Here is a 27,986-nt window from a genome sequence, read left to right as displayed (position 1 = left end):
GGACTTGCCCACTGATGTTCATCACAAAGATGCCCCTACTCAACCCTCCTAACATCTCTCATACACCATGTTCATTCCTTCTCTGCATCCAAGTTTGCCTTCCTAAGTAGACAATATGCTTCTTGAGAAAAGACTGTTTTACATTTTCATGGAATCCTCAATAGCAATTAATTAGCACAATAATGAGCACATAGTAAGTGCTCAGGGAATACCTGTTGACTCATTTTTAAAAGGGCTTTTAATTTTCCCCTACTAGATTTACATTTTTGAATGTACTGTTCAACACCAAACCACTGCTCTTATTATTCCCTCAGCTTGGAATGACTTCTTTGGTCATTTTTGTATGTGCAAAAAATCCCTCTTATCCTTCAAACCTCAGCTGCAGTATTCTCCCTCTAAGAAGTCTTCTCTAACTGTCCTTGCCAGAATGAATAATGCCCACTTGTTTCCCTGTATACTTTGCTTATAAATCTATCATACAACTTTTATCAGTTTGTCTTATAACATCTAGACTGAAAGTTCTTTTTTTATTAGAGTAGGTGGAAAAATCACATCATCTTGTCCACATCTTTATGTGTTCCCTCTTTCCACACACTTCTCACAGGGCCTAACACAGTGCCTCATATGAAATAGTTGATCAGTAAATACTTGTGGAAGTGAATGGACTTTCTTCAACAAATTTTTCCCTAAATGAAAATAAGAAATACAACCAAATTAATAAGTAATGCACTTTAGTAACAGCTTACTTTTAGTAGAGTTACTTCATTTCTTTCTTTTTTTTTTTTTTTTGAGACGGAGTCTCGCTCTGTCGCCCAGGCTGGAGTGCAGTGGCCGGATCTCAGCTCACGGCAAGCTCCACCTCCTGGGTTTACGCCATTCTCCTGCCTCAGCCTCCCGAGTAGCTGGGACTACAGGCTCCCGCCACCTTGTCCGGCTAGTTTTTTTTGTATTTTTTAGTAGAGATGGGGTTTCACCGGGTAAGCCAGGATGGTCTCGATCTCCTGACCTCGTGATCCGCCCGACTCGGCCTCCCAAAGTGCTGGGATTACAGGCTTGAGCCACCATGCCCGGCGAGTTACTTCATTTCATGGCTTATTGTAATTATTCCAAAGCTTATTAACATTCTTTGATTAGATATGGTTTAAAATAAAGGTAAGGGGATAGATTACCTGATTCTTCAAGTTCTTTATTGTAATTGTTAATCTGAAATTCAAGTTGCCTTCCTCCCCAAAGCAGTAAGGACAATATGACAAATATAAATATATCCTGGGGACTCTCTAGATGATACAATATATATACATTTTTCACATCATATAAGTTCAATATATCAACCCAAAGTAATATCCAAACTTCAATATATGGATGATAGAGTGTTAACATTTTGGCTATTTTATTTTGATCATTATTTTTATAATAAATCAAAAATTACAATAAATGTTTGATAACTTCTCACCCAATAGCTGCATTAAAATGTGGAAATGTAATATATAATTTTGCTATTATATAAAAACTTCCAAATGTAAGAGGCAACATGACATATACTAATATAGAAATCCAATCAGGACTCTAAAAAGATGAGATATAGCCAGAGTTTCATTATTTACTAGTTCTGTCACCTTGAGAAAGTTGTTAACCTCCCTGATTTCCAGTTTCCTCATGTAAAATAATAGTATCTGGTTCACCTAGCTGTATGGATTTACATAAAAATCAAACGAGATAGCACATAGAGAAGCTATAAAATGCTACTGGACTTTCGCATCTTTCTTTTTATAAAGTTAATGAGTGAGGCTGTCCTGTAATTTTATGGAAAAATCTGAGATGAGAATTATCCTTTTCTTGAAAATTTAGTAAATGTTTTTTGTAAAACTGTCTGGGTCTGAAGTTTTCTTATGAGAGAAAAATGTTAATTATTATTTCGTTTTACTTCATGATTACCAATTATTCAGCTTTTCTTTCTTTTTCAGGCAATTTTGATAAGACACATTTTCCTAGGAATTTCTACATTTTATTTTTCACACTTGCTAGTATAAAGTTCTTCCTGCTATTCCCATGTTTTTAGTATCTGCGGTATTTAAGTTTTAGATTACAAAATTATAGACATTTAAAATTGTTTGCATTCATGCATTTTCATGCATAATACAAATTAAAATAATTTTTGTTGCAATAATATAACAAAATAACATAGTAATTTTTTGTATTATATTATCCTTAAATGACTGTTACTAGAATGTTTGTCACTTTACCTGTGGGCCAGGAATGAGATATCCGTTTTGTATTATTTTTCACTCTTTTCCATAACCTAGCCTTCTTGAAAGAGATTATTCAAAACAATGAAAAACAACTTTTTTCATAAGTCTTCCTTTCTGAAAGACACTGATAACTAAGATGGCATATGGTACATAATTTCTGAAGTACTACTGTTCTGCCTCCCCATAGCCCCTCCATAAATTTCATCTGTAGATATTTCAGTCAACCAAGTTCTTTTCCCCTTCTGGGGAAAAAAAGTCCCAATAAGACCAAATAAGATTATCTGATTATCACATACACAGAAAGGCAAATCCAGGATATGAAGCATAATATGGAAATGTTAAAGAGAGAAAAAAGATATAGTAGAAGCTCCTAGAAAAAGACCTGATTGGATTTTAAGGGAATATAAGTGCCCCTATAATTACCACAAATATCAAAAACATATTTAGGTTTCAACTGAAATAGAAGACTTGAGAAAATGGTCAATCAATACCTTGTTTTTGTAAGTACAAGACTGTAAGTCCCCATACTAAAATCGTAAGTGGAAGCTGAGCCAAAGACAATTATCTTAAATTAAAATAAAAATTTGTTAAAATAATCTAGCTTGTTTTCATGATATTTTTCTTGCTGTGTTACCAATTCACACAAGCAGGAAAGGGCTTTTAGCAAACATTGCTGTAGACCCAGAAATACACTAGCATGCTCATCAATGAGCTTCTAGTTTCACATACACTGTTCCTATTACTATTTTCCCTAATTACTTTGCTTGCTATGAATTTCTAAGGGCAGGAAATAAATAATTTAACTTAGATACAAAATGATTAACCAAGCCTCATAAGATCATCTAAATAAAAAAATAGAGACATAATAAATTATCCATATTATGAAACCTTCAAAGTATTAATGATGCATGTGACCAAAATAGTACTTGGACACTGGACAACTGAAAAAAAAAAAGTTTTCACTATACTTAATCACATGTATCCTTCAATAACATACCTCAGGAGGTTTGAATTCTTCAATTCCACCTTCCATTTTCTGTTTAAGTGCACTGTTTACTTGCTTAGCATTCTGAACCTTCAACAAAATAACCCCAAATGTGAATCAGATCGCGTACTTAGGTAAATTTGTTGAGTACTCAATAAGTGAAAAGAATATATTCCAAAACCCTCTTAAATTTTATTTTAGAATAGTCATACTAATCACACTTAGGGCATGACATGCCACTAATTCAACTTATACATGTATGAACTAAACATCTAAGAGACTAAAAGACTCTGAATATCTTTGAATATCATGGTCTTGAATATCTTTTAGCAATAACTTTTATAACCAAAGACAACTGGCACACATAGGAATTAAATTCCATCAATTTTTCTCATTACCATAGTGTTTTGACTAAATAAGAATGTTTCCAATAATAATGATGATGATGGTGGCTAACATTTATTAGGTATTTATTATGTATAAAACATCATTCTCAGTCCTTTATATGTAATAAATCACTTAATTTTCAAAACCACTCTGTGAGGTAAGTACAATCAGTTCTGCTATAACATGACAAATACATTAAAAGTCACTGAACTAGCCAGGTACAGTAGCTCACGCCTAAAATTCTAGTGTTTTTGGGAGGCCAGGAGTCTGAGACCACCCTGGTAATATAATGAGAACCTGTCTCTATGGAGAAAAAAAAAAAAAAAAAATTAGCTGAGCATGGTGGCATGAACCTGTAGTCCTAGCTATTCAGGAGGCTAAGGTGGGAGGACTGCTTAAGCCCAAGAGTTCAAGGTTATAGTGAGCTGTGATTATGCCAATGCACTCTAGCCTAGGCAACAAAGCAAGACCCTGTCTTTAAAAAAAAAAAAAAAAAAAAAAAAAAAAAAAAAAAAAAAGGTCAGTGTGCTATGCAAAATTCATAATAAAAACCACAGGGAAAAGGGAAAAGGAGGGAAAAGGAGGTTGGGACACAACATTTAAACTTCAATGACACATAAGACAGGAACCTAACAAAAATGGCAACACAGTTTTATACATTCTAAATGATTTTTTTATCCATAAATGCTACAACAAAGACAGTACTTTACCTTGAAAAAAAGACCTGAAGGTTGCTTATGGAAGTGGGAGTCAAAATGGTTGTAGTTTGTGAATTATTATGGAAGTGGTAGGAGGGTTACTTGAAATCAGATGAAAAGTTTTAACACCATATAGGTATGGTTCATAACACACAGTGAATTGAGGTAGCTGGTACATGTTTGAGATGTGTGTGTGCTCAGTTCAGCTGAGTACATGTTGTTTTGCTGACAAAAATCATACATAAACAAACAATTCATGTTATGCTCAAATTATTCCCAAGTATATTAATTGCATTAGAACAAATCCACATTTTCAAAAAAAGTTATAGCAGAACAGACTCTACTTATAACCATTTTTACAGATGAGGAATATAAGGCACAGCCAAGTTAAGAAACCTTCCTAAGGCTAGGAGATACAACCTGAATTTAAATCATACCAAGTTTTTAACTTCTATTCTACTAGCAATATTTAGACTGTTAAGGGTTAGGATTGTTTACTTTTTTCCTCTGTTTTTCCCCCCTAGTATGGACAGCGAAATACTTATAATTTATGAACTTTTTTCACTAGAGATCTTAAAGCCACAGCTAAAATGCATAAAATCTAGGATGATTCAAGGGTAGTCAGCTGGCCATGTTAGATAGACATATAGAGATAGAATGTAAAGTCTCAATTCTCGAGGATTTCATAGAATAGTGGGAACATAAGTAAAATAAAAGTATGATAAACGCTAAAACACCTAACAGACTCGGAGAGAGAAAGAGAATGAGAGAGTAAATGTGCTTCTATGTATGTTGATGAACAGGTGGTCGGGAAGATTAGGGAAAGTTTTCCAAAGAAAAGGACAGCTAAATTGAGTTTTAAAGAATTAAACTGGCAGACAAGCTTGGGAGGAGGGACTGCATTCCAGGCAGAATAACACTTAGGAAGACAGAAAAGCCCTAAGGCAAAGGCAAGAAGTTAGGCTGGGGTCAGACCCAGGAATTTTAACTTTGCCTGAAGACTGAAGAGGAATTTTAACTTTGCCTAAAGACTGAAGGAAAGCTAAAGTATTTTTAAGCAAGGGAACAAAATGATCATATCTGCCTTTTAGAAAGACACTTCTGGTAGTAATGTGAAGAACAGAATAGGGTAAAGAGGATGGAAATTAACAATCCAGGTGAGAAATAATAAATAATTAAGAAAACTTTCATTAAAACTGTAGGAATGAAGGAAGGATGGTAGTGGTATACAGAGATTAAAGAAATGCCTTGGAATTAAGACTTTTTTTTTTTTTTTTTTTTTTTTTTTGAAGACAGAGTCTCACTCTGTCACCCAGGCTGGAGTACAGTGGCACGATCTCGGCTCACTGCAACCTCTGCCGCCCAGGGTTCAAGCAATTCTCCTGCCTCGGCCTCCTGAGTAGCTGGGATTACAGGCACCTGCCACCGTGCCTGGCTAATTTTTGTAGTTTTAGTAGACATGGGGTTTCACCATGTTGGCCAGGCTGGTCTTCAACTACTGACCTCATGATTCAGCCGCCTCGGCCTCCAGAAGTGCTGGGATTACAGGTATGAGCCACTGCACCCAGCCAAGACATCTTTGTAAACACTTGATTGTGGAGAATTAGGAGGAATTGAGGCTAATTCGTCACTGGCTTCAGTAATTGAGAGTATGTGGCACTACTCACTGAGACAGAGAATACAAAAAGTGGAACGGATAACTAGAGTGAGTGCAGAAGAATTCAGTTTGAACACTGCATATGAGATGTTTGTGACATAAAAGTAGCAGTGGTTAACAGGATTTGTAAACCCATGAGTGCAAACCTTTACTGTCACACATCAAATGAATAACCAAATTAGGAAGTTAAAGCTTAAAGTGCCTTCTAAAAAAAATCAATAAAAATAGTCCCTAAGTGTAGGAGTAGTAGTGAAGTATGAATACAGGTGACTGAGTACACTTTATTCCTTGATATTTTTAGCACTTTTAAAGTATTACAGCAGATGATTTAGAAGTTTTCTAAAGAGGACTGCTGTGGTTTGGAAGATAGGTGTCTTGCATTCATAGTTTGACTAAAGGCTAAGCATTTAACCAAATATGAGATGTGTTGGTGGTATAGCGGTGAGCATAGCTGCCTTCTAAATATGTACTATTACATATGTACTGTACACACACATACTCAAGACAGTCACAAAGTCAAGTGAAAGAAATTCCAAAATTAAAGTAATGGTTGACAGTGTCAAACATTACTGAGTAGTCACAGTAGTTAAAAACCAAGAAGGCAGCCTTAGATGTGGCTACTTGTTCATAAATGATTTTTTTTTTCCACTGTAAACCTTGAACTCCCAGGCTCAAGCGATCCTCTCACCTCAGCCTCTCTTGTAGGACTACACTACAGATACACACAACCACGCTTGGCTATTTAAAACAATTTTTTTCACAGAGATGAAGTCTCACTATATTGTTCAGGCTGGGGTCAAACTCCTGGCCTCAAGTGATGTTCCTGTCTTGGCCTCCCAAAGTGTTGGGATTACAGGCATGAGCCACCATGTCAGCCCATAAATCATCTTCAAAGAGGTGTTTCAGTAGAACTGGAATATCATACGGGGCAGAATCTGGATTAGAAAGGGTTGGAGAATAAGTTTTGGTAAGAAAGCAGAGGAAGCAAATGTGGCCTATGTTTATTAAGGAAGGAAAAGAGAAACAGAAAAGCAGTTTGGGTGAATAACCAGGACCAAGGAATTGGAAAAATCTGAACATGTTTAAGATAGAGAATCTTGATCCCACACTATACTGTTGCAAGGTTCTTACATTTTGTAAGCAGTAGAATACAGTAGTCCTCCCATATCCGCAGGGGATACAGTCCAAAATTCCCAGTGGATGCCTGAAACTGTGGATAGTACCAAATCATAACATATGCAGGTTGAGTATTCCCTTATCCAAAATGCTTGGAACCAGAAGTATTTCAAATTTCAGGGGATTTTGGGATATTTGCATAATATATTAACAGTCGCACATCCCTAATCTGAAAACCCAAAATCCAAAATGCTCCAATGACCATTTCCTTTGAGCATTATATCTGTGCTCAAAAAGTTTCAAATTTTGGAGCATTTCAGATTTTCAGATTAGGGATGCTCAACCTGTACTGTTCTTCCCTGTATATACATACCTATGATAAAGTTTAATTTATAAGTTAGGCACAAGAGAGTAACAATAGCGAATTAAAAATAGAACAATTACAACAATATACTGCAATAAAAGTTATGTGAATGTAGTCTGTCTCTCAAAATATCTTATGGTACTGTACTGCAGGTAACTGAAACCATGGAAAGTGAAACTACGGATTAAGGGAGGACTACTGTAATATTAACTAAATATACAGTGATAAGCTAAGGATGAATATTGTAATCACTAAAGCAACTACAAAAAAAAGCAAAAAATAAAAAATAAAAAAAAAACACAAGAAAATGCAAAAGATATCACTGAAAAATGTAAATATGACCATGGTCCACCTTTCCTTTTCAAAGTCCTTCAGTAGTTTCCTAACTCAGGATGAATTTCAAATTTCTTAACGTGATTTGTCTACCTCTACTGTAACCTGCTAAAGTCAAGTAGAAACTAACAAAGAGGTTTAAGATGAGTGACAGTGATCAGACCAGTACTTTAAAAAGATAGCACTGGCAACAATGTGTAACCTCCAGCTAAAGAGAAGTAACAGAAAGAATCAACAAGAGGCCCAGCGTGGTGGCTCATGCCTATAATCCCAGCACTTTGAGGCGCAGGCAGGAAGATTGCTTGAGCCCAGGAGTTTGAGACAAGCCTGGGTAACATAGCGAGAACCTTTCTCTACAAAAAATTTTTTAAAATAAAGAAAAAAAAAGAATCAACAAGATAGTTATTGTCAGGCAAGTGACAGCAAGAGCCTAAATGGGCAGTAGTGATGAAATAAAAAAGAGGGAATTGATTTAAAGGAAATTTCAGAGATAAAACTCACATAACTTGGTTACCACTTTGGTTTACATGTGTTGGGAAAGTGATAACAGCAGGGGATGAATAAAAGATGATTCTGATGTTTCAACACACAGAAAACAGAGAAAAAAGTCTTTTAGGAGAAGACCTAGTAGGCAGCTGGAACTATAGCTAAGAAGCTTGAGAAAAGTCACAGCTTGAGAAATAAGACTCAGAAGTCACTGGCATAGAGTATAGGGTTGGCTGATATAGACCAAGAAAGTACAGATTTAGAAGAATATCTAGGTTTAAGGGATTAGAGAAAAATAACAAAAAAAAAAAAAAAAAAGGAAAAGACAACTAAGAAAGGCCAGAGATCTAATAACAATGAATAAATGAGTACTTAATATGTGCCAGGCACTGTTTTAAGCACTTACCATATATTATCTTGTTTAATTCCTCTCAACCACTACAATATTATCCACATTTCCAGATGAGAAAACTGAAGCTGAGAGAAGTTAAAGAGCTCCTCTAAGGTTACACAGGAAGGAGATGGTGCCAGGGTTAGAACTTAACAGGTCCACTGACTCTAGATGCTGATTTTTAACTACTATCTGATTATGATGATGCTGCCCTTACAATACTACCGTACTACTACTACTGATGATGATGATGATGATGCAGACACCATTATTCACTAAGCATTCAAAATATGCCAAGCACTATTAAACAATCTAAATGTATCATTGCAAATAATTCTCAATAACCTGCAAGAGAAGAATGATTATTATCCCCGATTTTATAGATAGAACATTGAAGCAGCTACAGAGGTTATATAATTTGCCCAAGACCACAGAACTAACAGGCAGCAATGCTGGGATTCAAATCTAAACAGGCAGAGGTATCTTCTAAGTTGGACATAAGATAAATTTTTAAAAATGAAACTTGCATAAGTGGATGGCTAAGAAAAATCTGCAAACAACTGAGCTCAACCTAGGTAAAGGCGGATAGCCAAAATGCACATAATCATTAAAAATATTATTTTTATAAAATACCTGACGTTTTAGAGAGATCAGCTCCATGTCCAGTTGCCTCAGGATGGTGTTGGCTGCATTGGGACTACAGGAAACTGCTACCACATCTTCCTGGGTTAAATACATGCCCTTAGGTGGACGGCACTTAGAACGCTGAGAATGATGGCGATGTTGTAAACTCTGATACTCTCTTCTTCCAAGTCCAATCTTGCTAGTTTGGACAGGTTGTTCAGTATTACCCTAAGAGAATAAAAGCAGAATAACAGGTCACTTGGTTTTCACAAATGTATAAAGTGAAAACAGTCTATTAATATTGGAAGTATCTGCTGCAATAAGTACACATAAAAAAAACACTTCTAACCAATTATATATTATGTACAAGTCCAAACACATACACACATAGCACTCACCAACTGGGGGGAAAAGCATACAAGATAATATATCCTTGCTTAATCCACTCAATCAAGTGTTTGATTTTTAGGCCCAGAGGACTAGGAATAAGTGAAAAAATAAGTTAGACTCTAAACTTTCCTGTGTACTTCAAGATGTGATATATTTTTCCTCAACAATAAAGGGCCGGTGGGGGGAGCCAACTTATTAAATGCAAAGTTTCTCTGAAAATAAAAATTAGAGGCCGGGCGCGGTGGCTCACGCCTGTAATCCCAGCACTTTGGGAGGCCGAGGGGGGTGGATCACGAGGTCAGGAGTTCAAGACAAGCCTGGCCAAGATGGTGAAACCCCGTCTCTACTAAAAATACAAAAAATTAGCCGGGCGTGGTGGCGGGCACCTGTAATCCCAGCTACTCAGGAGGCTGAGGCAGAGAATTGCTTGAACCCAGGAGGTGCAGGTTGCAGTGAGCCAAGATCACGCCACTGCACTCCAGCCTTGGCGACAGAACGAGACTCCATCTCAAGAAAAAAAATAAATAAAAATAAATAAATTAATTAATTAAAATTAGAAAGAAAAAAGGGGACAATTTAGAAATTATGACACATAGCAGATTAGACAGCTGGTTAAAGAGAGATAACATTTCATTTTTACTTCACAGTTGCTGAAAGAAAACTATGCCTCTAAAGGTTAAAAGGGACACAATTATCTTAACCTTGAAAATATTTCTAACTTCCAAATCTATGATTAAAATAAAAGTAAATTTATGCCTCGGAAGGGTTTAAAAAGTGTAACAATGATGACTAAAGTTTTAAGCATTATTTCATTATAACTTGTTCTTAAAGTATGATATAAAAATACATTATTCTGAAAGAATAATCTATTAGAAACTATATCTTTTAGGTTGAAGATTATTTCAATGAATATATTTAATAATCCAATTTTTTTATTTTTATTTTTTTTTTCCTAGACAGAGTCTCACTCTGTCACCCAGACTGAAGTGCAGTGGCCCGATCTTGGCTCACTACAAGCTCTCAGCCTCCCAAGTAGCTGGGACTACAGGCGCCCACCATCACGCCCGGCTAGTTTTTTTTTTTTTTTTTTGTAATTTTAGTGGAGATGGGGTTTCACTGTGTTAGCCAGGATGGTCTCGATCTCCTGACCTCGTGATCCGCCCGCCTCGGCCTCCCAAAGCACTGGTATTACAGGCGTGAGCCACCGTGCCTGGCCTTTTTTTTTGAGACAAGGTCTCACTCTGTCACCCAGGCTAAGTGCAGTGGCATGAGCACTGCTCAATGTAGCCTTGACCTCATGGGCTCAAGTGATCCTCCCAGCTCAGCCTCCTGAGTAGCCAGGACTACAGGTGTGTGCCACTATGCCTGGCTAATTTTTCTTTTTTTGTAGAGATGGGATTCTCACCATGTTGCCCAGGCTGGTCTCAAACTCCTAGACTCAAGTGATCTGCCTACTTCGGGCACTCAAAGTGCTAGTATTATAGGCATGAGTCAACACGCCCGGCCTAATACTCCAATTTCTTAGAAAAGGAACTCTTAGTAAAATTCATTTAAAAAAAAATTTTTTTTTTTTTTTGAGATGGAGTCTTGCTCTGTCGCCCAAGCTGCAGTGCAGTGGCACAATCTTGGCTCACTACAACCTCCGCCTCCCAGGTTCAAGCAATTCTCCTGCCTCAGCCTCCCGAGTAGCTGGGATTACAGGCACCCGCCACCATGCCCAGCTAATTTTTGTATTTTTAGCAGAGATGGGGTTTCGCCATGTTAAGCAGGCTGGTCTTCAACTCCTGACTTCAGGTGATCCACCTGCCTTGGCCACCTAAATTTAGTGCTGGGATTACAAGTGTGAGCCACTGCACCCACTGAAAATTTATTATGAAGCATAATCCACTTAATTGCTCGAAGCTAACTCCAAGCAACACATGGCGGATCTGATGTTCAGAGAAACTCCTCCCAGTAGGGCACTACTAAAACTGCTGGATCAAACATTTTTTAAAAGTCTTTTAACATTCACTTCTGAGCTGGCAGGGAAGTAAGGAAATTCTTCCGACGCCAGAAATGATGAGAAAGCAAGAATCCAGAGGGAGAATTAAATATGCAGTGGTTGTCATTTGCCTAAAGCCACGCTTCAATGGACAACAGGTGCAGGGCACAGGAGACAAGCCAGAATGCTAAAAGGGGAACTCCATCATTTTGTGAAGTAGGAAAAAAACACCCCTGCTCTGCAGAGGGAGGGGGTGATTAATGGGAGTCATGCTCATCTCACTCTTGGCTGGGTGGAAAGAAACCAAAAAAGAGTCTCCCAAAAGTGTCCCAACCACAGTCCTCCATTCAGGCAGATTTGGGGCCTAAATTTATATGATCTGTTTGTCTGAAAAACCCCAAATCATGATTTTAGTTTAAAGTATCTTAGACTGGTAGTGCCTAGAGACAACAGAAGCAAATGCAACTCCTCTCTAGAACAATGCACTTCAAACCCATGTCTCAAAAAATCTGTTTATGACCAACAGGTCTTCACTAAATGAGCTTCTAAAGGATATACTGCAGGAAAAAGGAAATTATTTTCAAAGAAAGCCCTTAGATTCAGGAAAGAATGGTGGGCAAAACAGAAGTTAAAATGTGGGTAAATCTAAATAAAAGAGACTATATGTTTGATTTGTGAGATTTAAAAAACCAAGATGTAACAAACTGTGGACAAAACTAGTATATAAATCAGGATGGTAGTGGATGGAGTCAAAGCATTCTAAGGGCCTTCTATTAATCAGAAAGTCAATAAAGACATCAATATTAGATTTTAAATTAAATACGCAGGATAAAATTTTCAGAGTATACAATAAGAATAGAAATATAGCAACATCCCGGCCAGGCGTGCTGGCTCATGCCTGTAATCCCAGCACTTTGGGAGGCCGAGGGGGGCGGATCACAAGCTCAGGAGATCAAGACCATCCTGGCTAACACGATGAAACCCCATCTCTATTAAAAATACAAAAAATGGCCGGGCGTGGTGGCTCACGCCTGTAATCCCAGCACTTTGGTAGGCCAAGGCGGGTGGATCACGAGGTCAGGAGATTGAGACCATCCTGGCTAACACGGTGAAACACTGTCTCTACTAAAAATACAAAAAATTAGCCGGGTGTGGTGGCGGGCGCCTGTATTCCCAGCTACTCGGAAGGCTGAGGCAGGAGAATGGCGTGAACCCGGGAAGTGGAGCTTGCAGTGAGCCAAGATCGCGCCACTGCACTCCAGTCTGGGAGACACAGCGAGACTCCGTCTCAAAACAAAAAAAAAAAAAAAAAAAAAAAAAATAGCCAGGCGTGGTGGCATGCGACTATAGTCCCAGCTACTCGGGAGGCTGAGGCAGGAGAATCGCTTGAACCCGGGAGGCAGAGGTTGCAGTAAGCGGAGATTGCGCCACTGCACTCCAGCCTGGGTGACAAAGCGAGACTCTGTCTCAAACAAAGAAAAAAAAAAAAGAAAATATGGAAACATCCCAAACAAGTAGAGACAGAGAGGGAAAGAAAACAGAGTAAGAAATGGATTCTTAATCCCCAAAAATAGGACATGAACGAAGGGAAAGAAGACTAGGAAAAGCAAGTCGAATAGAAGGTAAAAATAAGAAAGAACAAAAATACATCAGCTAAACATGATCAATACAAATGGGCTAAACTCTTCAGATAAAATATTAATACATACGCCCAGCTATCTGCTCCTTATAAGACACATACTTAAAATGTGAGGACACAGAAATGTTGAAAGTAAAATGATAAAGATAAACCAGGCAAATATCTAACAGAAGAAAAATGGTGGAGCTATCGGCATAACAGACAAAATAATCTTCAAGGTGGAAGCCAATACAAGAGATCCTACATAATGATAAAAGGCTTAATTCAGCAGCAAGATAAAACAATTTGTATGCACCTAATAACACTAACTTCAACATATAAACAACTGCTTCTCAATAATTGAGTGATCAGAATAACTGATCACATAAGCAGACAACCACCACCAAGCTGTCAAGTAGACAAGCAGTAAGAATATGGATTTCAACCACAGAACTGACAAACCTATATTAATGGACATATATAAAACCTTGTTACCAAGATAATATCCGTAAGCACACATGGGAAAACATTTATGAAAATTCCATACTCTGGGCTTGGAGGTTTAAAACATGTCAACAAATTCCTCAACATTTCTGCCATGGGGAAGCAGGGGTCTATATTCTTTCCCTTTGATTCTGAACCAACTTTAGTGACTCATTTATAACCACTGAATGCAAGAGAAGTGACTCTGAGTAACTTTCAAGGCGGGGCCAGAAACAGCTGAGTAGTTTCCACTTAGTGCTTCTGGGATTGATTACTTTGCAGGAAACAAGCCATTATGGCAAGAAGTCAGATTACTCAGAGACCACCAAATTGGAGAGGCCAAATGGAATTGCTCCAACCTACAGCTAGCATCAAATACCAGCAATGTGAATGAGTCAAAAACCTTTAATAACATCCTACCTACTTGATGTTGAAACAAAAACCATTCTCTTTACAATCAGAAAAATGTTCCCTATCATTTCTATTCAAATTATACTGGTGACGCTAACTAGTTCAGGTACGCACTCCTTAAGAAGAATCACCAAATAGCAGAACTTACCCCAGAACTATCAAGACTTATGAGGCTTACTATAAGTAACTGAAAAAATGTGGGATTAGCAAGGAATATTTAACTGACAACAGAAGCAGAATAGAGAGCCAGGCATATGCATAAGCCTCATATATAATAAAGCTGGTACTGCAGACCAGTTGAAAAAGATATTCAATTCCATATTAAAAAAATAAACAGCCAGGCATGGTGGCTCACGCCTATAATCCCAGCACCTTGGGAGGCCAAGGTGGGAGGATCACTTGAGCCCAGGAGCTCAAGACCAGTCTGGACAATGTAGCAAGACCCCATCTCTACAAAAAATTAAAAAAAAAAAAAAAATTAGCTGGGTGTGGTGGTGCATGCCTGTAGTCCCAGCTACTTAGGAGGCAAGAGGATGGCTTGAGCCCAGGAATTTGTGGCAGCAGTGAGCTATGATTGTGTCACTGCACACCAGCCTGGGTGACAAAACAAGACCCCCAACTGTTAAATAAATAAAAAAATAAAGGATCTCTACATTACAACATGAACTTATTTACTGCTACAGCAAGGACTTCAGGAGAAAAAGTTTAAAACTTTCAAAAGAAAATGTAAAAGAATACTGGAATTTAAATTTAAAATTGGGCCGGGCGCGGTGGCTCAAGCCTGTAATCCCAGCACTTTGGGAGGCCGAGACAGGCGGATCATGAGGTCAGGAGATCGAGACCATCCTGGCTAACACAGTCAAACCCTGTCTCTACTAAAAAATACAAAAAACTAGCCGCCTATAGTCCCAGCTACTCGGGAGGCTGAGGCAGGAGAATGGCATAAACCCAGAAGGCGGAGCTTGCAGTGAGCTGAGATCCGGCCACTGCACTCCAGCCTGGGCGACAGAGCGAGACTCCGTCTCAAAAATAAAATAAAATAAAATAAAATTTAAAAATAAATAAATAAATAAATTTAAAATTGGCCGGGCACAGTGGCTCACATCTGTAATGCCAGCACTTTGGGAGGGTGAGGCGGATGCATCACGAGGTCAGGAGATTGAGACCATCCTGGCTAACATGATGAAACCCCGTCTACTAAAAATACAGAAAAAAAAAAAAAAAAAAAATTAGCCAGGCACGGTGGCCTGCGCCTGTAGTGCCAGCTACTCAGCACGGCAGGTGGACCTTGCAGTGAGCTGAGATCGCACCACTGCACTCCAGCCTGGGCGACAGAGCGAGACTCTATCTCAAATAAATAAATAAATAAATAATAAATTTAAAATTTATATGCTTTTGATGAAATAGCTGTTTACTTCCCTGTAGAGAGTAAAAAGACAAACCGCAAACTGGTAAAAGATCTTTGCTGTTAACCAAAGGACTCATATCCAGAATATACAAAGAATTCAATAAGAAAAAACTTTACATTCAATCTGCAAGAAAAAGACAACTATCAAGTGGAAAAATAGGTGGAAAAAATAAAAAACTACAAGCCAGGCATGCTGGTTCACGTCTGCAATCCCAGCTACTTGGGAGGATGAAGCAGGCGGATCATTTGAGTCCACAAGTTTGAAGCTGCAGTGGCTATGATCACACCACTGCACACTAGCTTGGGCAACAAGCAAGATTCTGTCCCCAAAAAAAAACAAAACAAAAAATTCCACAAACAAAACACTTTTAAAAAGATGTAACAACAGCTAATAGAGAGAAAACACACAGCCTCAGTAGTTACCTATGAATGAAACTGAAGACACAATGAAATGCCATCTCATACTGCCAGATTTGGAACATTTTAAAAGTCTGATCAAGCATTGGCAAGAAAGTAGACAATGGGTACTCTCATAGCCTACTGGAGGTATATCAGCTATAGAAAACAATTTGCCATTACCTAGGAAAGTTTAATGTGGCTATTCCCTAAAATAGAGTGACTCCATTCCAAAGAATCCTGGGACACTGTTACTCAATAAATCACTGTTGGTATTTTGGTGAAACAATCTGTGCTTTGCATTTCAGTATAGTTGTCATCTGTTTCTCCTACCCACTCAACAACTGAAATGCCCCACAATCACTGTAACAATGAAAACACCTCCACAATTTCTAAATGTCCCCTATAGGGTCAGTGCTAAACCTAGCTGAGAACTATTGTACCAAAGGAACTCTAAGACATGTGTATCCAGAACATGTTCATATCAGCAGTGTGCATAATAAAAAGCTGGAAATTAAGTTTATTAATTGGAGAGTGATTAAGTTGCAGTATATGTATACAATGGAACACTATAATATAGCAATAAAAAAATAATAACAAAAGGCAGGTACTGAATACATAAATATGATTCCATTTAAATGAAGTATGAAATAAATGAAACTGAATGATAATCATTATATGTGATAATATACATACGTGATAAAACTATAAAGAAAGAAGTGAATAATTAATAAATTTCATTATACTGGCTCCCTCTAGAGAGAAGGTGAGAATGTGCAATTGAGGCCGGCCATGGTGGCTCACGCCTATAATCCCAGCACTTTGGGAAGCTGAGGCAGGCCAATCACCTAAGGTCAGGAGTTCTAGACCAGTCTAGCCAAAATAGCGAAACCCCATTTCTACTTAAAATACAAAAATTAGTCAGGCATGGTGACACATGCCTATAATCCCAGCTACTCGGGAGGCTGGGGCAGGAGAATTGCTTGAGCCCAGGTGGAAGCTGCAGGGAGCCAAGATCACGCCACTGCACTCTAGCCTGGGGGACAAAGTGAGACTCCCTCTCAAAAACAAACAAACAAAAAAGAATATCCAATTGAGGAAACACAAACAGAAGTTCTGTTTCTTCAGCTCAGTGGTAGATACACTGGTATCTATCATTTTTCTTTAAACTGTACATACTCTACAATATATATAGTTCACAATTTTTAAAAGTTAAAATTAAGTTTCTATGTAATATGTTAACAACACGCAGAAGCAGCTACAAACATCTGTATTAAAAGCAATAATGTAGTTTCTTTCCCTGCCTGGTAACCTTATTGTTTGGAATGAGCGGAGAAATGAATGAAGCTGCTGACACATAGTGCTAGTCTTGGACCACACCTCTGCAATATCCTCTTAAAACTTTTTAACGTATACTTCCCTCATATTATTTATTTTCTGGTAAGATGAGATCATGAGCAAAAGACCAAATGAGTATGTATCATCTTGCATAGTTGGGCAAAACTATATATTCCATATATATATATATACACACATATACTTTCTAGGTAGCAAATTCCTAAGTTTTCAGGTTTATATCATAATAAAGAGCATATAGTATGTATTCTCATTCATTAAAATTTTACTAAATGCTTACTATGTATCAGCCCCTGGGAGTGGAAAATAGTTAAAATATATTCTTGCTCTTAAAGAGCTCACCACACAGACAGGAAGGCAGGAAGGGGAAACTATGAGTAAACAACTACCACTCAGTAGAATTAGTACTGCAATAGATTTAAGGAGAAATAAGGAGGTTGTCAATTCAAGATAAGGCACAAGATTTCATAGAGAAGCTACATCTTGTAGAGTTGTGAGGAATTTCCTAGGCAGATTTGGGAAGAAAGGAATTCCAGAAAAAAAGGGACCAACATAATCATAGGACAAAAGCCAGGGAACTAAAAGACATATCTAAAACACTGTTAGTACTCTGATATAAATGGGGAAGGGTAGGGAATGCATAACTGGAGAGTTTGTATTTTATCCTATAGACAACACCATGGAAGGATTCACCAAGCAGTGAATTGGCAACTTTACAAAGGATTGCTTTGGCAACAGGGTAGCCAATGGACTGGAAAGGGTGGTATGGAGAATCTGAAAAAGGGAGGCATAGAGATAATCAGAGAGAAAACTGTTAGGATAATTCAGAGAAGAGATGAGAACCTAAGAAGGTGGCAATCACACAAAGAACAGAGAGATCAAATCTCACAGTTTTTTGAGAGACAGAATTAAAAAGAATAATGATAAAAGAATAGAGTAAGAAAGAAAAAGATGCCACTAAAATTGTGACACAATGGTTAAAAAGGTAGACAGGAATCAGAATGGCATTACAAAAGTCAAAGACAGCTTTTCAAGAAGGGAGGGGTCAGTAATTTGATACAGAAAGCACGAGTAGAATACAACTGATCACTGGATGTTGCATTTTGCAAATCATTGGTAACCTGTCAGCAGTTTCAGTGAAGTGGTGGGACAGAAGCAGCCTGACTAAAGCAAACTCAAAAGTGAAGTAGTGCTAAGAAGGGTGATTTGTTTTCTAGAGTGGTTAAGACATACACTTTTTTTTTTTTTTTTTTTTTGAGATGGAGTTTCACTCTTGTTACCCAGGCTGGAGTATGTTGCAATCTCGGCTCACTGCAACCTCCGCCTCCCAGGTTCAAGCGATTCTCCTGCCTCGACCTCCCGAGTAACTGGGATTACAGGCATGTGCCAGCATGCCCGGCTAATTTTGTATTTTTAGTACAGACAGGGTTTCTCCATGTTGGTCAGGCTGGTCTCAAACTCCTGACCTCAGGTGATCTGCCCGCCTCGGCCTCCCAAAGTGCTGGGATTACAACAGGCGTGAGCCACTGCGCCCAGCCAGAGATATACTTTTAAATGGAAGACTTGAACATACTTTTGGCTGCACTGAAAGGTTGAAAATATGGGAAAGACAAGGGATAACTGGTGGAGAACGTCTCAGAGTAGACACAAAGGGATGGATAGGATCACACAAGCAGTGAAATTGTATAGGAAAAGAAAAAAGATCTTTCTTACTGTGAGAGAGGGATATTAAGTCCCAAGACTGTTCATTCAACAACCATTTATTGAATAAACATTTATTGAATATTTGCCATATACCAGGTACTGTGCAAAGTGTCAGGGGATATAAATGAATAACTCAGTCCCTGACTTCAAAGAGTTCGCAGCTTAGTGGGCAAAATACAGTAACTGTAATATGTTCTAAGTACTAATACGCCACAGTGGAAAGGCCAGCATGGTAGCATAGAACTTAGAAGAAGGGCTGGAATTTAAGACAGCTTCTGTCTGACACTTTCTCCGTGACATGGATGAAGCTATCTGCCAAGTGTTTTTAGGGGTGGAGGGGTATTAGGCAATGTGTAGGAAGGGAAGGAATGTTCAAAACAGCTGCCCAGATAAAACAACAGCAACTTGTATACAAGATTTCTATGTCCTGGGTACTATAAAAAGTGCTTTTATACATATTACCTCTTTGATTCTCAAAACAATCCTATTATTTTCGTTTTACCAAGAAAAAAACCTGGGACTTAGAGATTAAAAACTAAGAGGCACTTAAGGACTACAGTGAGACTGGAAACTGTTTTCCATAGTAGTAACAATTTACAATTTACATAATTGTATCATTTTCTCCTGCTGTGTCTCTTAGACCATGAATAACAACTAATCCAGCATCATGAGTTTACAGGGCTAGGGATGGTATAGCAGAAGGATAAGGGAAGTAGGGAGTTAAAGGAATGGGGAAATGGGAAAGAAAGAGATTCTCATAGTTGATCATTGGGACCATGGCTCTGGGAAACAATGGTAAGGCAGACTTGGGGAAGAAAATGAAGGAATTAAGGAATCTGACAATATTTAGCCATAGAAAGAAAATTAGTAAAACACAAAATTGAGGTAGAATGAACATTTTTAAAATAACATTGATGAAACAGTTTAAAGTGATGAATGACCCATGGCATTGAGTTTCTTCAAAAGAATGAGTCACTAAATTGGATGAGGTCACATATCTAGTAAATGCTAAGTTTAAACAAACTCAGATCTTTTTCCAGTTTCAATGGTATTTTCAACTTTCAACAGCTTGGTTAACTGGGGTTCTAGGTACGACTGTATTGCTAATTAACACTGAAATTTACTATCTCATAAAACATTACATTAAAAAGTTTTTCTTTTTTTTTTTTTTGAGACGGAGTCTCACGCTGTTGCCCAGGCTGGAGTGCAGTGGCGCAATCTCGGCTCACTGCAAGCTCCGCCTCCTCGGTTCACGCCATTCTCCTGCCTCAGCCTCCTGAGTAGCTAGGACTACAGGCGCCCGCCACCGCGCCCAGCTAATTTTTTGTATTTTTAGTAGAGACGGGGTTTCACTGTGGTCTCGATCTCCTGACCTTGTGATCCGCCCGCCTCGGCCTCCCAAAGTGCTGGGATTACAGGCTTGAGCCACTGCGCCCGGCCTAAAAAGTTTTTCTTAATATGAAGTACTGTTCATTCTTTTTCAGCAGATTTGTAGAACAATCACAAGCACTTCTAATGATCATCATTACCTCTTTTTTGGCTTCTTTTTTGGGATCATAATCACTATCATTCCCATCCATTGGATGTGTTTCTTCTACATCATCATCACTGAGAAGAAACAAAAATTAGTACACTTAATTCCCCTTTTTTTTTTTTAAGACAGTGTTTCACTCTTATTGCCCAGGCTGGAGTGCAATGGCACGATCTCAGCTCACTGCAACTTTTGCCTCCTGGGTTCAAGCGATTCTCTCACCTCAGCCTCCCAAGTAGCTGGGATTACAGGTGCCCACCACCACACCCAGCTAATTTTTGTATTTTTAGTAGAGATGGGGTTTCACCATGTTGGCCAGGCTGGTCTTAAACTCCTGACCTCAAGTGATCTGCCCACCTCAGCCTCCCAAAGTGCGGAGATTACAGGTGTGAGCCACTGCACCCAACCAATTCCCTTCTTTTTATTGTATTCTAGTGCTCTTATCAAACTGTAATATATATATATCTTAATAATTTTACTAAATATTATTTAACAGAATAAGAGTTGTACTTGAGAAGATGAGCTTTTAATTCAGATTTCTGTAGTGTTCAGAAACATTTATCTCATTGGGTATACAGAATCCTTTTAGCAAACACTTCTAGCTCAAAAACAGAGACCCAGTGGGAAAGGGATTTAAAAAGAAATACCATTTGGGAAATGGGAACACATACAAATTGATGTAATACTTAAATTTCAGTCCTCCAATTGGAGAATACAGACAAAATGAAACAAAATGACTTTATACTATCAAAAGATTTAGCCTCAATAATAAGGATTTCGGTTACTCAGGTAATTATAAAAAGAGCTTCTTTCATAGAACATATTCTTTAATATATTCTAAATGTGTATTAAATATCAATACTAAAAGGAAGCATTTGTGATTAAAATTAAAAGAGGTGAAAGAGGTCTTAATATTAAAACTTCTAACCACTTGGCTCTTCTTGTCAGAGAAGAAACATAAACGTAAGAATAAGGAATATTTACAATGTGTTGTGATAAATTTTCTGCCTTAGGAAATGTAAGCAACCCAATGCAGTGTCCCTAACAATGTAACTATATGAAGGTAACCAACCTACCTGTCACCCTGATTATGTCTATTAGCTAGTTTACGAGCCTGGCGATCCATCAAACTTGTCCTAGAGCGAGTTTTTTTCCAAGAATAGTAATATTTTACAAGGCTTGCAATTGTCTTATCTGGAAGCTTAAAAAAAATCATGTTAATATCAGCAAGTTTAATTCATAAACAAAATGAATAATAATTTTGATGATATTCTTTACTATTTAGTAAAGGCATAATTAAAAAATATTTCATGGGTACCTTTATGAATTATAGAGCTAAAAAGTACTACTACAGTCAGTATCCCATATCAATGTCACTGACATTTCTGAATGAATATTCCTATTTGTTCTGGAAGAGGAGGGGAAGAGGTCACAAACTAATTTGGTGAGAATGTCCCCAGAAGTTCCCAGCGCAGTCATGTTAGTATTCAATATATATAATTCACATAAAATAAAATTCACTATTTCAAGTGTACATATTAGTGGTTTTGGCAAATTCACTAACTTGTACAATCACCATCTCTATCTAATTCCAGAACATTTTCATAATCTCAAAAAGAAATCCTGTACCCATTAGCAATCATTCCCTATTCTACCCCTCCACCAGTCCCTGGCAACCACTAATCTGCCTTCTCTCTCTATGGATTTGCCTATTCTGGACATTTTACATAAAGGGAATCATACAATATGTGACCTTTGTGTCTTGCTTCTTTCATTTAGCAAGATGTTTTAAAGAAAAGCTATTCGATTCTTAATACATTTTTTTGAATAACTTTGTTTTAAATCCAGTCTTAAAATGGTAAATAATGCAAACAGGCTTTGGCCATCAAATGAAGTCTGAGTATTAAAATGACTGATGATCATGCACTGACTGATCTGTCATAGTGAAAACAAGGATGCAACTTCCCCACCAAAAATGTTCTCTTTCATTATGGAAGACACCTAGATATATTTGCAAACATTATCTAATTTTCATCTACTGAGGTTAAAATAGTTTAATGCAGGAACTTCTCAGATTTACATTATTTTGACACAATACTAAAAATGTAGGAACTAGAAATACAGAGCAGTTTCTCTCCACACACAAAAAAAAAAAAAAAAAGAAAGAAAGAAAGAAAAAAGCAGCAGCACCATCTGGACAATATTGAAATAATTTGTTTTTTGTTTTTTGAGACAGAGTCTCGCTCTGTTACCCAGGCTGGAATGCAGTGGTGTGATCTCGGTTCACTGCAACCTCTGCTTCCCGGGTTCAAGCTATTCTTCTGCCTCAGCCTCCCAAATAGCTGGGCAACAGGCGCGTGCCACCACACCCGGCTAATTTTTTGTATTTTTAGTAGAGACAGGGTTTCACCGTGTTAGCCAGGATGGTCTCGATCTCCTGACCTCATGATCCGCCTGCCTCAGCCTCCGAAAGTGCTGGATTACGGTCATGAGCCACCGCGCCCAGCCTAATAAGGACTTTTTAAAACGGGACTTTCATATCCAAAAATATATAAGTTGGAAAAAATCCTCGTGTCAAAGAGTGAAACATTTAAAAATAAAGTTGAATTTTTTTTTTCCTGAAACAATAAACATACGAAATAACTCTATTACATGTGTATTATTACGTTATGTAAGTCAAAATAAAAGCTAATTTACTGTAATGCAATAGCACATAACTGTCATGTAAGAGTGGTTGCAGAAAATAGGATTGTATACAAATATACCTGTTTCCAAATAGTTTTTAAAATTAAATTGAAGAATGTTTTTGTATTTAATAATTAGGACGTGTTCAATAGTAGCTTAAGATATCATTCACATATGAACCACAGTAAGATTAAAATTACCATACCATTTGCTGAATCCTGTGAAAGCTCTTTCCATGAAAACTAAAGGCTTGTTCAAATAGGACTTTATCTTCCACTGTCCACTCATCCGGAAAGGGAGTGAAATTAGGGAGATCAGCAAGGGACTTCTCAATGTTATGTTTATGCCAGAACAACATGCCAAGTGCCTTTGAAGAGAAATCATTCCCTTTTGGTTTTAATGGACTTATGTTCCATCACACTTAAGAAAGTTAAACACAAATTAGATCAAAATCTTAAGCCTATGACTTCAACTGAAGATAGACTCACAGTTTGGGACTTTAAATCAGGGGCGCCCAGGTAGCAGACCTCATTTATTTATTTCTTTTAAATCAGGGCCTCAGAACAGTGAATGTTCTTACATACCATATTTGCTGCAGAATCTAGGAAAAACAGTGAGCTGAGGAGAGTGACTACAAAGCAGATTTGTAGGTTCACACCAAGAGTTTAACCCACATTTTAAAATTTGTCAATATGTAGGAAAAAATATGCTAAAAGGAAATTTTCCAGTAAATCCATACTTGAATGAAATGATCAGATGCCACAAAGCCAGAAATGCTCATTTGGGGCTTAGTAGGGAGATATTTAAGTTTTAACCTTTTACAAGTGTATCACAGGCTAACCATGTCCAAGAAGTAAAAGTACCTCCACTGCAACTTTAACAATTTTTTAACCACATTTAAGTTATTTATTATCAGAACATATAAACAGAATTATTAGGAGGCATATAAATAACTTCAATGACTTAATTACCAAATCAAAACAAAGACTGAAATGGACAACTTCCAAAAATTCCATAAATTCCCCTTCTATTTTAAGTAGTAGGCCTTTCTCTTTATTATAAGGTATTAAGCATCGCTTAGGGCACAAACTTTTATTTTCTAAGAGATATAGCCACTTTTTAAATACTGAGTTTGTTAATTTCTGTACTCTGATAACAGTCCTTTAAAATACACAGGAAAACGAACATATGGATAGTCCTATTTTAAAGGATTAACTTTCTCAAATATTAAACAGAAAGGCAAGGCTTAAAAACAAAATAGGCAATCAAAGGCTTCAAAATTCACACAAAAGTTAATTACATTTAGGTAGATATAGATAAAATAAACATCTCAATTTCACAAAAATATTCCTTTACCATGTAATTGGACTATAAAGTTAGCTCTTGATAACCCAGGTTACAGATAATTTACCTTTCTTACTTATCTTAAAACAAATCTACCTATTTTACTATAAATTCTGATAAAGGTTGAAATACTTATTTGAGATTTAAGATCTCTTTCATTTCATTTTTCCATATTTTCCATTCCCTTATTACTAAGGATAATGTACCATATATTTGTCTCTCTATATATAGTATATTATATATAACACAGTATATTACATAATATACATTATATAAAAACATTATAGTCTATTTAATATAACTTATCTCCATGACTATGTATGTTATACTTACTAAATTCAATGACATTACTATATTTTGTATGCAGAAAAAGACCAATCTGTGGGTAGCCATTAGATCGAATTATAGTATAAAATATTAAGATAATTTCTTGATTTTGTTATAATTTTTATTTGAAGAGACTTAACTCTACATACAGACAGATATATCATATATAGATATATCCTTTTAAAGTTATCTAACAAAAACAGCCTTTTGTAATTTCATTCAAAATTTAAAAGTCTTAAATATTCCCTTAAATGTAAAGTTTAACTTTTAGATCCTATAGAACAAAAAGTCAAAAGAGAATTACCTCTATCATTAATAAAATTTTTTATAAATAAAAGAATTGTTTTAAAGTTCTATCTGTGTACGCTGACTCCAAAATACACCAAAACCTTAACTTTTCATTTTGGAAAGCATTGCCAGAGGAATACTGAAGGCTTCCAGAAATTTTCAGAACTCAAAGTAGAATAAGAAACAGATATACTGAGAGAAAAATATTTAAGCCCTTGAGATGAATAATGTTTATAAAAGCAAACTCCTTAATATTGAAAGGTCACTCTTTGCTAGGACTTTTGTGGTATCTATAAAATAGCTGGTCAAGATTATGCACTTTGTTAGGACAGAAACTATGATGAGATTCTCTGGATTTGGTAAATATTGAGACAAGCCTTACTATTGAAGTGTTTCTCTACATACCTGTTCCACATTGTAGCCATGCTTCTCCTTTGCAATTGCAATGTATTCATCCACTGCAATGAAATAATGGTATATAATTAATTATTCTCATTTAATTAATTTACCTAGGTCTACTTTTGTTCTTAACATAGCAAAGCAAAACAATTTATATTCCAGGGTAAAAAAATAGCCAAAGATACCTCCCATGAAATGTTACAAAGAGACTTGTAATAGCAAGATCAGATGCTCACCTGGTTTAAAATTTTATTTAGTATAACTTATCTCTACAACTACACGTTATACTTACTAAATTCAATGACATTACTATATTTTTGTATGCAGAAAAAGACCAATCTGTGGGTAGCCAATAGATCTAATTATTGTATAAAATATTAAGATAATTTCTTTTCTAATAGTCTTTATTTGAAGAGAGTTAGCCGTTTAAGACCCTTTCACATATTTAAAGTTGATCCAAAGCCTTTACCATTCCATTTTTGATTGATGTATAAAGGATAGCTTATAGTTCTGCCAGTTATACATAACAATGACACATTTAAGTATGCTTCAGTACTCCTAAATTTTCTTCAGCTCTTCCTGCTTGTAATACAAAGCATGTTTGAGTATTCCACTTTCATTTATCTTCCATATGTAATTAAGCCAACAGAATTATTTAGATAAGCAGTTTCAATGATGATAAACTGGCTATTATTTCAAGGCCTCATTGCTGAGAAGTCCAACACATTCACCAGAACTCAGTTTTATGTGAACTCCATAAAATCGCTCTTCCTTGATTCTAATTAATTTTTATATGTGTGTGTATGTATAAATTAACTTTTTGGAAATATTTTTGAGAAGCAGTGGTTAAGAATCCTGATTCCGGAACAGCTAGTCTACCTAGGTTTGATTATCAGCTTATTGCTGTTTTTTTGACTTTGGCCAAGTAACTTTTGACCTTTTTGTACCTTAGTTTCCTCACTCTAAATAGTTGTTAAAAACACTACCTTCCTCCTGTGATTAAATAGTTAATAAATGGAAAATGCCCAGAACAGCACCTGGTCCATTTTAAGAATTTTATAAGTATTTGCTGTGATTATTAGTCAGTACAGTCTAATATATGAATATGCTCTTATAACAATAATGCTATTATAATAAAATGTTTAAATGTATGCTATCAAATCTCCCCACAAAGGGTAAGCTTTTTGTGTAGAAAACCCAAATATTACATTTTGTTTACAGCCCAAAGCACTTAAATACATGACAGGTCTAAATATATGCTGAACACCACCAATTGACTTGTGGTTTCCAACCCTGGCTATGCATTACAATCAGTATGGGAGCTTTTAAAAAGTAAGACATCCAGGATCCACCCTTGAAGCCTCTGACTTAATTGGTCTGAGAAAGAGACTAGATATAAGTACTTAAAAAAAAAAAAATTCCCCAAGTGATTCCAATGCACTTCCAGGGCTGAAAACCATCACCCTAGACCTTCATTTAAATATTCCACATGAACACTACACTACCAGGACTCTCTGGCTGAATTTTGTTTCCACTTTGCTAAGAAATGAACCATTGTATAAAACAGAACTAAGCCAGTAAAATTCAATGATACCCTGATGCTCAGTTTGTGAATGAAAACCTTTGTCTGTAATGAGAATTGAACCTGGGAAACTAATAGTCTCTTTCAGGTTCTCATTAAACAGTCCCAGGCCAGATGAATAATTTCATGTTTTCTGTTAGGAATGCTTCAAGGGCACACAATTTCTAGACTACCAGCTAGACCTTTGGCTGGTGTTTTACAGCTCTTAAATAGAAAGATTTATCAGTTAAGCAGAAACATACTCGGTTTTCAATTTTTAGCTCTCTTATTTCATCAATAAGCATGATTCGACTTACTATACACGATAGGATATCATTAATTTTCATGGGACTAAATAAATCAGACACCTTTAAGATGTTAGTAAATATTCTAAAAAGACAAGCTTATCTTACAGCTGCTAGAATTAACTGTTCAGTGTCGTTGTTGTTCTTGTTGTTATTTAACAAACTAAATGATAACTGAATGGAGGGGTGGGGATCTTAGTGTTGTTACCTGCACGTTTCCTATATCTGATGTGCCGCAAAGGATCAGGTCCGCTACATCACATTGAAGTCTAAAGCCACACCATGATTCAAGAAGTGCATGGTCAATGATCCAGAAGGTCTCCGTCCAGAAATGGAGAGCACAAAGATGACCTGATGGCTGCTGAAGTCAGTTCTTTCCCCTTTCCTCTTTAAAATGGTAATGATAGTGGGCTCTTTGAAGTTTGAAGGCATGTCTTTACCGCTCCAAATACTGAGGAAAAGCCTGGGCAGATGTCTACATAGTAACTCCCTCCCCTGCTTGAGGATTT

The 27,986-nt window shown here is 36.9% G+C and overlaps 1 protein-coding gene across 17 annotated transcripts in view; it reads right to left on the bottom strand.

The window, feature by feature from the left end:
* The window catches only part of RCOR3 (REST corepressor 3), a 58,755-nt gene that overhangs the window by 18,170 nt on the left and 12,599 nt on the right, over positions 1–27,986 (bottom strand). For 10 of the 17 annotated variants that reach the window (XR_012432762.1, XR_012432768.1, XR_012432767.1 and 7 more), the window contains exons 4-9: positions 25,618–25,670; positions 23,459–23,620; positions 21,645–21,769; positions 20,567–20,645; positions 9,300–9,518; positions 3,247–3,324 (exon numbers count right to left, since the gene is read on the bottom strand). Coding sequence is in view for 12 of the 17 variants with exons in the window: in XM_005540746.4 (XP_005540803.1) it covers positions 3,247–3,324; positions 9,300–9,518; positions 20,567–20,645; positions 21,645–21,769; positions 23,459–23,620; positions 25,618–25,670 (716 nt within the window). In the remaining 5 variants the exon portion in view is untranslated. Of the gene's footprint in view, positions 1–3,246; positions 3,325–9,299; positions 9,519–20,566; positions 20,646–21,644; positions 21,770–23,458; positions 23,621–25,617; positions 25,671–27,685; positions 27,865–27,986 lie in introns of all 17 variants that reach the window. The other 7 variants (XR_012432771.1, XM_045396580.2, XM_074035722.1 and 4 more) reach the window with 2 other exon arrangements.

The sequence above is a fragment of the Macaca fascicularis genome, chromosome 1 (genome assembly GCF_037993035.2).
Source record: "Macaca fascicularis isolate 582-1 chromosome 1, T2T-MFA8v1.1".
Lineage (NCBI taxonomy): Eukaryota > Metazoa > Chordata > Mammalia > Primates > Cercopithecidae > Macaca > Macaca fascicularis.
This window is presented reverse-complemented; position numbering and strand designations above follow the sequence as displayed.